We start from the raw sequence: 13,969 nt of genomic DNA on the forward strand, positions 1-13,969 counted from the left end.
CACAACACAGGTACTTTTATCAAGAGATCCGAGCAATCAGGGAGATAGAAATAGTAATGTACAGCCATAAATGGTTAGGTTCTTTTATCGGAGTATAAGTGGTATGCTAAGCAAACAATGAAGCAGATGCTCTGATAAGAAATATCTGAAGCAAGCATGGTAGCTCAGACCTATAATCCCAGCCACTTGGGAGGGAGCAATTGGTAGAGGATTGTAGTTCCAGATCATGCCAAGGCAAAAAGTTATTCAGACTACATCTCAGCCAATATGCCAGACATAGGCTGCATGTATGTGGGATCCCAGCTACATGGGAGATCGTAGGTCTGGGTAGGAGGGACATGGTCCATATAAGGCATTGGACAAAAAATATGGGACTATATCTGCAGAATAACTGAACTAACAAAGGACTAGGGATATATCTCATGAGGAAGAGCCAGCCCTTGCCTGATAAATACAAGGCTCAAATTCCAAACTCAGCTGAACTATGGAGCTATTGATGTGTCATTCCAGCTAGTCTCAAAACATGAACAGAATTATTTCCAGGGAACATGGCAAGCAGAGATTCCCTAAGGAATTGTTTGTTCTTGGATTGCAAAACCTGAGGCAATCTAAGAACAAACCAGCAGATCCTGAGAACCTCTGTGGTACATCTACTTAAATATAAAATGTTCATGGTTCCTTGGGGTTTAGATTAATGAGGTTGTAATTAGATTAATGATGAGTTTATTGATATTCTTCTGTAGATCACAACAAATCGCTCAGTTATGGAGGAGCTGATGTCAGTCACTGGCATAAATATGAGGATTCTGCCTTTCATTGCCCAAGGAGGAGTTACCACAGATTTTTTCATCTTTGTGTGCATTATTTCTTTCTCTTCCTTCATATACTATGTGTCCATCAATGTTGCACAAGAAAGGCAAAACATGAAGTCATTGATGATTATGATGGGACTCCGAGAGTCTGCATTTTGGTAAGTAACATTTTGTTTTTTAATTTACAAGGTGCAGACATGAACTGAACAACTTGGCTGGCTGGAATTCCTAGACCTAGAAAGTGTCCCATTTAGATTACTTTGGTGTATTCACAAAGTAATGCATTACAAATGGATGAAACAGATAGAGATTTCACTGGATCTTCCTTCCTTTCTCTGACTTGAGGAAAACCTGGCTCTGTAGATGAGTACTACTCCGCAGGCCCTTCGAACACAGAGCACAATTCAAAATAATCACTTACCCTGTCAGGAGAAGCTGAGGTTTCTGATGGACAATGGAATGTCTATTTCAGGGACTATATTAGAAGCCATGATCAGTTTTGACTTTGTTGTTGAATGAGCTGTCATTTTTATGACATTGAGAAAAGAACATTCTGCTTGTTGGGTATTGAGCTTTCCTTAGTGGACATAGGGTAGCAGAGGGGTAAGAACACAGGCCCGGAGGTGAGAAGCCATAGGCCTTCTCTACCTCAGCACTTAGTAGAGACCACCTGGGGTGAGTTACTTAAGCCTTTTAAATCTCATTGTTTTTGTAGTGCATCAAGAATAATGGTGTCCAGATAAAAGTGAACAATAATAACTCATGGGTGGAGACAGGAGGGAGGAACTGGGAGAGACTGAGGGAATAGAAGACACTGTATGGATGGAAATGTACACACTACCTGGCTCGAGTAATTGTAATCCCTCTGTACAATACCTTTATAATAACAATAAAGTAATTAAAAAATAATGATGACATCTACTCCTCACTGGAGATAAGAATTAAAGAAATTGTATTTTAAATGCTTTACATAGAACTCAAGCTAGATTAAACACTGACTATGATAGAACAGTTAATAGACCTTAGCTACACTAGGAGTAGGCTAGGAAAGCAAGCTTTCAATAATAGTAACCACATTTTATATTGAGTGGAGGCAAGTGATGTTTTGGAGACAAGTATTGGTAAAAACATCCATCCTAGAGTTCAGAAAGCAATGATTTTTGATGTTGAATTTGCCTTTTTACACATTATGATAGCATTCTCAATGTTACACAAGAAATGGAGGATGCATGAATAGTTCTAGACATATGCTAAATAATCTTTAAAAGAGAATTCCATACTATCAAGTAGGAAGACTACCTCTGTGTGTGTGTGTGTGTGTGTGTGTGTGTGTGTGTGTGTGTCTGTATGTCAGTCCCCCGGGCTTTCTTTTCCTCAAGGCTCGTGCTGTACCACTTCAGGCACAGTTCCATTTCTAGCTTTTTGCTGGATAACTGCAGATAAGAGACTCAGGAACTCTCCTGCCCAGCTGCCTTCAAACTGTGATCTTCAGATCTCAGCCTCCTACATAGTTAAGATTATAGGTCTGAGCCATTGGCATCTATCAGATGACATATTTTTCATGTTACTGATTTATACTGTTTTATTACTTTTGTTTTCTAATGAAGTATTAACTATAGTGAGGTATTAGGTATAAAGAGGTATTGAGTATATAAGTATATTGAATGGAGAAGTATATTAAGTGGATTGCTGATTTGCCCTACAATAGGAGCTTCTACTCTTTTTTTCTTTGAATTAAAAATATGCATCTTGATATAGAAGGAAATATGGTAACCACACGGTCTCACAGAAGGCCTACTGATCCCATGTTGCATCATCTATTTCTTGCCTGTGTTGTTTCTATGATATTTTATGGGAAGAAGTTGTCCTTATTTGCTAGATCGTGTTCTTCCTTAAAAGCTCTTCTTAGAAACCTCTCCCAATGACTCCTCTTACATCACCTAATGTTTTGCTTTTGTGTTGCACAACAAGGAATCTATCTTATCTGTTGATGTGCTGATTATTTGTTTTTCTTTATGGGATATGAGGTTCAGGGCAAGTGAGTATTCCCATTTGCTAGCTTTTGCAGTTTTTAAACCCTTAATAAGTTGTCAACTTCATCAGTCATTGGCTGAACAAATGAATGATTACATTCATGACAAAGTTAACAGAACTTTGGATCCATGTTTGTTTTTGGCTAGGCTTTCTTGGGGCTTGATGTATGCTGGCTTTGTCCTTCTCATGGCCACTCTGATGACAATTATTGCAAAAACCACCCATATTGTCGTACTCACTGGCTTTATGGTTGTCTTCATCCTTTTTCTCCTGTATGGCCTGTCTTTGGTAAGTGATGAATTCTCTCACTCTCTCTCCCTCCATCACCTCATGGCCAATAGAATCACATTAATGATTCTATTTCAGCTTCTTTTTTTGGGTCTGTTTGAGTGTTTTTTATGAGATAATATCTAATTGAAAATTGACCAAATATACTTTTAGAAGATTATGTTAATAAACTTTCTATCGCTATAATATCTGAGATAATCAAGTCATAAGAAGGAAAGGTTTAGTTCAGCATGGTGGCATATGCCAATAATCCTAAATAATCCAGAGGCAGAAGCATGAGGATCATATGTTCAAGGCCAACCCAAGCAAGTCATCAAGATCCAATCTCTGAAACCAAAGAGTTGGTGGGGAGGGGTGGATGCGAGGCTTTGGGGTGGTTCAGAGGAGGTCCTGGGTTCAACCTCAAGTACAACAAACACAATTTAAGAAAAATAAGCAAAGGAAAAGAAAATGAAAAGTTGTATTTTTAGCTCAGTTGTATTTTTAAGGCAATGAGTGAAAATAGTTGGTCAGCCTTACTGCCTTGGGGCCTGTATCCCGGCAGTGTGGCATAGCAGAAGTACGAGGTAAACCAAAAGTGCTCACTGTATGCTAGGATACAGTAATGACAGGAAGAAGGAAGGAGTTGAGGTCCAACAACCCAACCCCCTTTAAGGATAAACCCCCAAAGACTAGAAGACCTCTCAGTAGACTCTGCCTATAAAAAGATCCAACATTTCCCAATCAAACCACAGACAGAGCATTCAGTACACCTAAGCTTTGGGAGACATTGATCTGAATCAGAGGAAACATGAACTTCATTATTGTGTTACCAGTGGGGCTCAGAATGGTATGCCAGCTGAATATTTTCTCCTGTCAGATATCTTTAGCTTTCCTGATGAGTGTTTTGATAAGAAAACCTTTCCTGGCTGGCTTGGCGATCTTTGTCCTTACCGTCTTCTGGGGAAGTCTGGGATTAACGACATTGTACAGACATCTTCCTGCCTTTTGGGAATGGACCTTGTGTGTTCTTAGCCCTTTCGCCTTTACTGCCGGAATGGCGCAGGTAAGGGTTAACGTAACTACATTATTACTATTTTTATAAATATCTTACTTTTTTATTATTATCTTGTCACATTGTTTGCTTATTACCTATACTCCGCCTTGAATTCAGGTCCTCACATTCCTACTTGGCTTTCTCACTCAAGCCTGGCTCTCTGCCCATTTGAGACATCCATCTATGTCTGGCTTTTTGTTGGTTAATTGGAGATAAGAGTCTCACAGACTTTTTCTGCCTGGGCTGGCTTCAAACCATAATTCTCCGATCTCAGCCTCTTAAGCAGCTAGGATTAAAGACTGGAGCCACCAGTGACCGGCTATATTACTATTTTTTTCCCAAAATATTCTAAATAAATTTCTTTGCTAATTCATAAAACTTACAATAATCACTGAAATGTCTATCCACCTTTGTCTTTAGCTCAGTGTCTTGGAGATTTCAGTCCTTTAAGACAGAGAGTGAAAATAGATAAACACATTGGATAGAAGTTTTTCTCTCTGAGTGTACTTGTCAGTAAATACAGGATGATTCACATAGTTCAGCTTCTACTTCTAATTGATTGTGCCTGTGAATACTTGTCTCATTTGAAGGTTCAAGAAATACAACTCGGTATTATCACAAGTAGTACAAAACCAAGAGTTTGGGAAAAGTAGATTTTTAAGTTTTGAATTGGACATTTCCACATGAAATGGAATTTCTACTCTGAAGGGAGTTCTAGTGATGACACTAAAACCATAAACCTGCTAAATGAAATTTACATGTCAACTCACAATATCTTCTTCTTGTTCAGTATGAAATCATTCTGTCTGCTGCCCAACTACTGGATTAACATTACCACTCCATATTTGCTATGTGAAATGGAAACCCCTCTCTTTCTCTCCATGTTGATCCTGATGAGTCTTGCAGTAGTTTAGGTCAGTTATCACCTCCTTTGAATAACTGATTACCTCCTTCTAGGAGACAGAAGTCATCTGTGGTTTGTAGTCAGATAAATTCATCTAGCATTCCAGTAGATCTGTAAAGATACAAATTATGTTTTATTCATCTTTGCAATCCAGTGTGTAGCAGAAATGAGACAGTAAAATTCTTAATACTGTACTAACTAACCTTTTATAATTTGTGTGTCTCTTTCTTTTCCCCAGCTTATACATTTGGACTATGACATGAATTCTAATGTTCACTTGGATTCTTCAAACAATTCATACCTAATAATAGCTATTCTTTTTGTGTTGGCTGTGGATGCTTTGCTCTATTTGGTACTGGCATTGTATTTTGACAAAATTCTTCCCTGTAAGTAGTAGCATGATCGGAATTCAACATAACTGTATTAACTGTATTTGTTTAAAATGATACCAAGTATAAATTAGCTAGCATTTTCAGCATAGCAAACACAAGTTTTGCAACATTCTGAGCTTTGTGTATAGATTCACTTTCTAAGACTTGACTCTATCTTAATACTTTATTCAACTTCTTTTTAAAAAAAGATATTGTGGGTACTCATATGGTTAATAATCTCAGAGTTACATGATAAATGCCAGTTTCTGTTGTTTATCTTAAGACTCGTCATATATGATGGAACTCACTGGGTAGATAGTGGCCACCATGACTGCACACTATTGTCCTGGCATGCTGAATCACAACCTCTCCTATGGGGAAGCAACGTTTTCCTCTGGTGCATCTCTGGAGTTTCCCTGTCACTTTTTGGTTCATAAATGCTACAAAGAGGAAGAAGGAGAGATGGGGAGATGAAAGGAAGGAAAATGTCTTTCAAATACTGTTTATCATGTTTCTGAAAGAACTGATATCTGATATTTGCTTTAAGTAAGATATTTGGGGGGTTATCATTATTGCTACAATATTTTCCATCCTACTTGGAGTATGAACCTTGTCTAATCTGAGCGAAGAAAATCATAAAATGACTCTGTTTGCTAACTTGACAAAGGAGTATGAAGCCCACAGAGAAATTAGGTTATATAAAAGAACCCACTTTATTTTGGAGGACTTACACTGACAGAAACAAAGGAGGGGGTAACAATGTTCAACGAGAAATGTACTCATCACTTTACTCATGTAACCCCTCTGTACAGCATCTTTACAATAAAATAAAATTTAACAAAGAAAAGAAATGCTTAGACTGATCTCATATTTGCACATGATTTTAAAATCTAAATGAGCAAAAACAAGTCTATTCTAACCAGGACTCATGCATTTGCTAAACAATAACTGAGTGGACTCTACTACAGGAAGATAATTTATCACATTAACATGTTAAAGGAAATCACACCACTATCTTAAACCATGAAATTAATACTTCATAATATTCCATTTCTACAAGTACTAATAAATAAGTTTTTCTGGCTTAAAAAATAGAAAATACATAGCCTGCTCAAGAATGATAAAACTATTTTAAAACAGCTATGCTTAAAGACTTACAGATCGAATGCAAAAACACTTTAATGAAGAGGATTAAAAGTTTTAAGATGTGTTATGGAAACAGAATAATAATATATAGAATTAGGTATAGTGTGATAAAAGTTCTGTAAGTGAAACAAATTTGGAAAATAAAAATCTGAAAATAATATTGTATATATATATTCTTACAATAAAATTCTATTCTAGACATAAAGTTGAGGTAATGTATATGAAGTTATACCCTAAATGGACACATCTAGGGTATAAATATGTTTAAAATATGTATGTTCTTCTTCCTTCCCTCAAAAACGATGAAACCAGCAATGCATAGCATCCACTTTTGAACTACATAAAAATAAACTCAGAAATATTTGTAATCAGCTAGGCACCAGTGTGGAGCATGCTCTTAGCTATTTGGGAGTCTGAGAATGGGAGAATTGTAGTTCAAGAATAGCCTGAGGCAAAAAAGTTCATGAGACTCCCTCTCAGCTCCTAGCTAGGTGCAGTGGCACATACCTGTTATACTAAGCTGTGTGAAAGTATGAAATTGGGAGGCTCATAGTTCAGATAAGCTCTGACAGAAAATCCACAAGACTCTATTATTAATCATTAATCTTATAAAAAATAGAATAGAAAAAAACTAGAAGGTATTCTAATGCTGCTGATGGTAATCACTGCAAGGAAGTCCTTTGCCTCTGCTTTATTAATATACATTTGTGCCACCATTTGTTTTACATTTAAAAAGTTGTACCTGCTGGGTGCTGGTAGCTCATGGTAATCCTACCTATTCAGGAGGCTAAAATCTGCTAATCCTGGTTCCAATCCATCTCTGTCAGGAAAGTCCTTGAGACTCTTATCTCCAAGTTAAAAAAAGCTGGAAATGGAGTTTTGGCTCAAATGGTAGCATGCTAGCCTTGAGCACAAAAGCTTAGGGACAGTGCCTATTCCCTGAGTTTCAAGCCTTGGGATCGGCACACACATACACACACACACACACACACACACACACACACACACACACACGAAGAGTTGTACCCAATTTTATTGTCTCCTCTAAGATCTGAACCTTCATATTCACCAGTCATTTATGGGATTGATAAAATACTGCCAGTGTCATAACATGAGGTCTATTTTTCACCATATTCAAATAATCCTCTAATGGAAGAGAAACTCGTTTTTAATGTGAGATGGAAATTCCTCCTGAAATATGTTACTACACTATGACCACTTGTTGTTGAGATTACTATGCTACCTCCTCATCATATTAGAAATATCACACTAGATGGTAATTTGTCTGTTGTTTGTTCCATGTTGTTCTGCATTTGTCGAAGCACATGTAGGGAACAGTAACTCTTTGAGGTGATCATGAGGCTCTGGTTCATGGCAGAGGAGTAGTATGGACATACTGACTGAAGGTGTCTGTAGCCCTTGAAATGGTGGCTGACCAACCTGTTGTTGCTTTCTGCTCTTGTAGCCAAGTATGGACGCCATCACTCTCCCTTGTTTTTCCTGAAGTCTTCTCTTTGGTTTCAACACCAAAAACCTAAGCATGTACTTCTTGAGAATGAAGTGGATTCGGATCCTTCATTGGATGACTCTTTCGAACCCGTGCTTCCAGAGTTCCAGGGGAAAGAAGCCATCAGGTAACAAATACATCACATGGAAAGATACTGGAGAGAGATCAGAGAGCAGGGAACTGTCAGATAAAACACGGACCACCCTCCGTGACCCTCCGTCCCCACCGAGCCCGGCCTGTTGCACCCAGGAAAGGCTACCCTCATTCTGAGTAGCTCTGCATTCTCTCACATCCTCAACATTTGCATAGACTAATGTCATATGCCATTGGCAACAGCTTTCAGATAACAAAAACTGTACTTCCATTTTTTTTTTTACTGTCTTTCTTGTTTTTCCTCTTCACACATTGCTCTCCCTTTGCTACTCTGTTGGTGATAGACAATGCCATCATTTCCTTACTCTGTGATTCACTTTGTCCCTTTCCTCTTGCTTTCCTAGAGAAGCTGTCTCAATATAAAATTACGTATTGAACTATTAACCCCTGGGGCTCAGTGGTAGAATGCTTGCTTTGCGTGAGGTCCTGGGTTCAATTCCTCAGCATCACATAAGCAGAAAAAGCTGGACATGGCGCTGTGGCTCAAGTGGTAGGGTGCTAGCCTTGAGCTGAAGAACTGAGGGACAGTGCCCAGGCCCAGAGTTGAGGCCCCCGACCACCATCCCCCAAAGAAATACTAACCCTTAAGCAAACTTGAAAGTGAGGCCTTGGGAAAGTAAGTTAGGGTTGGATGAAATCATTAACATGGAAGCTTTCATGGTGGGATTAGTACATTTATAAGTGGAGACTCAGAGATGGATGTCCACTTTGTGAAGACCCAGAAGAAGGCGACCTTGAAGACAAGTCAGAAGGGACCCTTCACCAGTCACCAAATGAGATGGTGTCTTGATCTGAGGCTTTCTGTCCTCCAGAACCATGACATAAATGGCTGATATTTAGCTCCCTAGTCTATGGCATCTGTTATAGCACATTGTGCAGACTAATACATTTGTTTTTTTTTGTTAATATATGAACATGATGCAATTAAAATACACAGGGCCTGGCTTATATTAGGCCTTTAACTCACTTGAAATATTTTTCTATGTATTCTTTTAAAAATGTCTTCATTTTAATTTTTTCCTCTTGTCTTCTTCCTTTCTATCTTGTTTGAACTTTCTTATATCTCCAGCATTTTGAATTCTACATTTTTAATCTTAGGTCCTCTGTAAATCAGCCCTGCGTGATAACACTATCATCTTTATTTTAGTGCTTAAGGGCACAGTTCAGTGACTGTTGAGAACACAGTGGTTGAAACAGAGCTAGTAAGTGACATGAAGGAGACTTCACCCAGAGTGAGGTGGCTGCGGCACCCTCATCTTTCTATTAGGGTGTGCTGATTTCTTTCTTTTCTCTTTGGTAGGCACCTCATAACCATTGATTCCCTCTTCAGCTCTCCTCTAACCTTCTGTCCAAGTCCTCATAGCAACATGCTCCCACATGCTAGGTACCCCGCCATCCAGAACCTATTGCAGTTAGGATGATCAGAGAGGCAGCTTCTAGCGAGATGACCTAGATGCTTCAACTACTATCCATGTCAAAGAATACCCATATCTCATAGCCTCTCAAAGACCTATGGGGATTTATCAAGCCTCCCTCCAGCTCCACCATTTCCTCAAAGATATTTTCTTCTTTTTTTTTGCAGAATCAAAAATCTTAAGAAAGAATATACAGGAAAGTATGGAAAGGTAGAAGCTTTAAGAGGTAATAATATAAAATTATATATAACATGGTGGTCTGATTTAGGGGGCATGCCTCTTTTGTAGCACACTGGTAGGAATTAAGACCAAGATAGTCCAGGTATCATGACTCCGTTTTATTTCAACGCATTATTTTTCCTTCTAATCAATTAATAGTATAATAAATTTAACATGAAGTGAGTACTATTTAGATACATGGATTTGAAAGATCCATTATTTTCAACTCATCATATGATCTAGTCCGACAGTTAGTTATCTTTATTATAGCTAACCTCCATTTTATACTGCAGTTTGTTAATCAATATGTTAATGATCATCATTTGTTATGATATAGCTATAGAATATATCATATCAGATATAATTTTGAAAGGAAAAACTTTAAGATGGATTTAATTTTGAATATTGGTAGCCAAAAACACTCATGCTGTGAGAAGTTATAAAAATGAAAGAATCTATGAAGTTACTGTGTAGCTCTGAGTGTCATTTCCTTGAAATACTGCCAGGCCTGGTATTTGACATATATGAAGGTCAGATCACAGCCCTCCTGGGTCACAGTGGAGCTGGGAAAACCACACTGCTAAATACTCTTAGTGGACTGTTGCCACCAACATCAGGTAAGAGGCAATTATCCAAGGACAAGCTCAAAGACAAATGAGTTAATTTGCATTCTGTCATTTTGCTTCAATTGTTTTCTTATGATAACTATTCTAGAGTTTTCTTAAATGTTACAATATGAATATATCCTGAGATGTTGTAGTGATTGTTGTACTTATATGTATTAAACCATTATAATACTGTAGTAAATCCCATTAATATGTATAATTTTTATGTTTTATTATCAGCTTAGAAAGTAAAACAAATTTTAGAAGCTTAAGTTGTTCTTGTATATAATTGTATTTATTTAGAAAAATGTGTTCTAAATAGCTCATAAATAGCTTTATGATTATTCAGTTATTAGTTGATATTCCTGCTAGATCAGCTATTATTCTGAACATCAAGCACATAGTCACCTTTGTATTACTTACAATAAGATTAGTAATTTACAGATATTGATTTATGTTTTAAAGTATATTAAGTGCGATATTGTACTTTGTCTTGATAGTAACTCATTACCTTGTTTTTATAGGCTCTGTCACCATCTATAATCAGACACTTTCAGAAGTGGCTGACTTTGAAACTATAAGCCAGCTCACTGGAGTTTGTCCACAATCCAACATACAATTTGGGTTTCTTACTGTGAGAGAAAATCTCAGGCTGTTTGCTAAAATAAAAGGGATTCTGCCACATGAAGTGGAAAAAGAGGTATACAAGCATGTTAGCTGTTACACAACTATAAAACATGGGAACTGCATTACCTAAAAAACCCTACCTCTATTTGTGTTGTTACTTGTACACAATTAAAGTTTAGGCAAAAATGGCTCTTCATAAAGACATAAAAATTATGGTGTCTTAAAAATAAACATCTCTTTTTTTTTTTTGTCAGTCGTGGGGCTTGAACTCTGGGCCTGAGCACTGTCCCTCAGCTCTTCAGCTCAAGGCCAGCGCTCTATCACTTGAGCTACAGCGCCACTAAAAATAAACATCTTGAGTTTGGAACTAATGCTGTATTTTTTATTTGCGTAGGTACAACAAATTCTACAGAACTTAGAGATGGAAAATATCCAAGGTACTCTTGCTGAGAACTTAAGTGGTGGACAAAAAAGAAAACTGACTTTGGGAATTGCCATTTTAGGAGATCCACAGGTAACTTGAAGTAAAATGATCAGTGAAAATCCTATGGGGCACATCAAACTAATTACATAAGGTCCAGCAATTTGCAAATCATGAATGTGAAGACATTTTTACAAGATAAGTATTGATATGATTCTCCCTCAGTTCTGTTGTATCATAGTGCTTGCTAGAAGAATTTTGCCTTAAAGGGACAGAATATTTCCCAATCTTTTCTACTGTCCAGGTTTTGCTGTTAGATGAACCGACTGCTGGATTGGATCCTGTTTCAAGGCACTGTGTATGGAATCTCCTGAAAGAGAGAAAATCAGACCGGGTAATTCTCTTCAGTACCCATTTCATGGACGAGGCTGATATCCTGGCTGGTAATTTGCAGTTTTATTTCATGTATCCTCGTGGGGAATTATTAGAGGCATGTGTAAATTCTGCATGGATTGGCTCTATGACTGTCTCTCATTAGTGACTGCCAGCTGTTCAGATGGGAATTTCACACAATTTGCGTGCCAGAGAACTTTGTCTTGTGGAAGCATTCTGATTCAGAACAGCAGAGGATGTAGTGTTTCATTCAGTATGAATGTCAATGGCTTGACAAAAAGATACTGGACAACTTTCCCAAATAGGTAATAGGCAGGATTAGGATCTATCTATTCTAGTGTGTCATGTTTCTACAATACAATTTATGTAAATGGATTTGCTCTTTTGTGAACAGTGAAGAAATAATTCCTTAATATATCATCTGGTTCTTCCTGACCAGATAGGAAGGTGTTTATATCCAATGGGAGGCTGAAGTGTGCAGGCTCTTCTCTATTCCTGAAGAAGAAATGGGGTATTGGCTACCATTTAAGGTACAGCTCTTCATGTTGGGGCTTGTTGAAAATGCTGGTGGCAGTTGTAGTCAGCACCATTGTATCACAGTAGGTCACAACTCCTAAGCTCATTCAGGAAAGTTGCATTGGAACAATGTCTCAATCACTTTCTTAGCTAGACTATAGATTATCTGAAATGGTGGACAGTAGGGATCTAAGTGTGCTTAATTTAGGTTCAAATAAAACATTTGGAAAAATTTTTTGTAGCCTGTGGCTTGCTAAATTTATTAGTACTTCAATCTTTTCTCATATCCTATATTGGAATTTTACTGTATAGTTTGTTTGAACAATTAAAAAAAACCTTGGATGGGTATGAGAAAGATGAGGTAGATGTTGGAATGCTCCAGGTGCATTGTAACTCATAATGTGACTTGTTTAGTTGAAAAACTTCTATTAAAATTTAAAAAATTAAAAAAAATACCCTTTATTCTCCCTGAATTAATTTTCTCCCACCATCCTTTTCTACCTCCTTCTCTTGGTGCTAATAATCATCATTACCATTGTTAAGTAATGTCTATCTATCACTTACGAAATGTTGACTATGTTTTGCAGACTTACTATGACATTTACATATAGAAAACACCTCCAATGTTTTAGCCTTCCTTCAAAGAATCCTAGGAAGATGCTATCATTTTCCTTTTTTGACAATGGAGAGTAGTACCTATCAGAAAGTTTTTATTTTACTCTCTCCATAGCAGTCTTTCTCAATTCCCCTTCCTCTTCTGCCTTCCTTTCACACAATTTTAGGGTAATGTACATGCATATAATGGATAGAGTCTGGATGGAGATACAATCCATGGTGTGAACCATAGGTTGTATTCCCACTAACATGTTAATAAGTCTTAAAAACTAATCTAGATTGCCTCTATTATTTACTCCTCTATTACTTATCCTGATGGGATCTACCTTTCTATCATTTTTTGCTTATTACAATTGACTTGAATCAATGCCCTTCAACTTGCAGGATTCACTAGATGGTCTCTAGGTCTATTCCATAGTTTTGTTTCTATTCATCGTGTCCTCCTCCATCCCCTTAAACCATGTCTCAATCTTATCCTTTCTAGAGGGTTGTTTCAGAATAGTTTCTCCATCATAAGAATATTTTCCTGGAGCCCCTAACAAAAATTGAATGAGTGAATGCTTGGTAAGGTACAAAGAACTTCACGGAGTTAACTCAACTTCCCTCTTCCTTTATTCATCTGTAGTGGGTGCTTTGTACTACCAATATTTAATAAGCGTCTTTGGGAAGGCACTCATATTATGCCCCTTAGGTATCTTTGATAATGATGGGCGTAGAGTCTTGTAAGCATCAAGTAGACTTTGGTTTCAGGTCATCAGCAGTTATGATGTCCACATCATTCTATCACCAAAGCTCATTTTAGTAGATATGAACAATAATGGGGTTTCTAAATTCCAACAATTCCATAGGAAACTTTACATGGTTTTATCAAAAGATAACAGCTTTCACTTGAATAAACTTCTCAGTA

General features: G+C 37.4%; 1 protein-coding gene across 1 annotated transcript in view; it reads left to right on the forward strand.

The window, feature by feature from the left end:
- Abca9 (ATP binding cassette subfamily A member 9) overlaps window positions 1–13,969 on the forward strand; it is a 45,055-nt gene that overhangs the window by 7,328 nt on the left and 23,758 nt on the right. The window contains 11 exon segments of the mRNA XM_042665469.1: window positions 744–970; window positions 2,993–3,134; window positions 3,994–4,179; window positions 5,313–5,460; window positions 8,057–8,225; window positions 9,834–9,892; window positions 10,392–10,502; window positions 11,015–11,190; window positions 11,512–11,631; window positions 11,843–11,981; window positions 12,371–12,461. Coding sequence (XP_042521403.1) covers window positions 744–970; window positions 2,993–3,134; window positions 3,994–4,179; window positions 5,313–5,460; window positions 8,057–8,225; window positions 9,834–9,892; window positions 10,392–10,502; window positions 11,015–11,190; window positions 11,512–11,631; window positions 11,843–11,981; window positions 12,371–12,461 — 1,568 coding nt within the window.

This window comes from Dipodomys spectabilis, unplaced genomic scaffold (assembly GCF_019054845.1).
Source record: "Dipodomys spectabilis isolate Male_0828 unplaced genomic scaffold, ASM1905484v1 ptg000329l, whole genome shotgun sequence".
In the NCBI taxonomy this organism is placed as follows: domain Eukaryota; kingdom Metazoa; phylum Chordata; class Mammalia; order Rodentia; family Heteromyidae; genus Dipodomys; species Dipodomys spectabilis.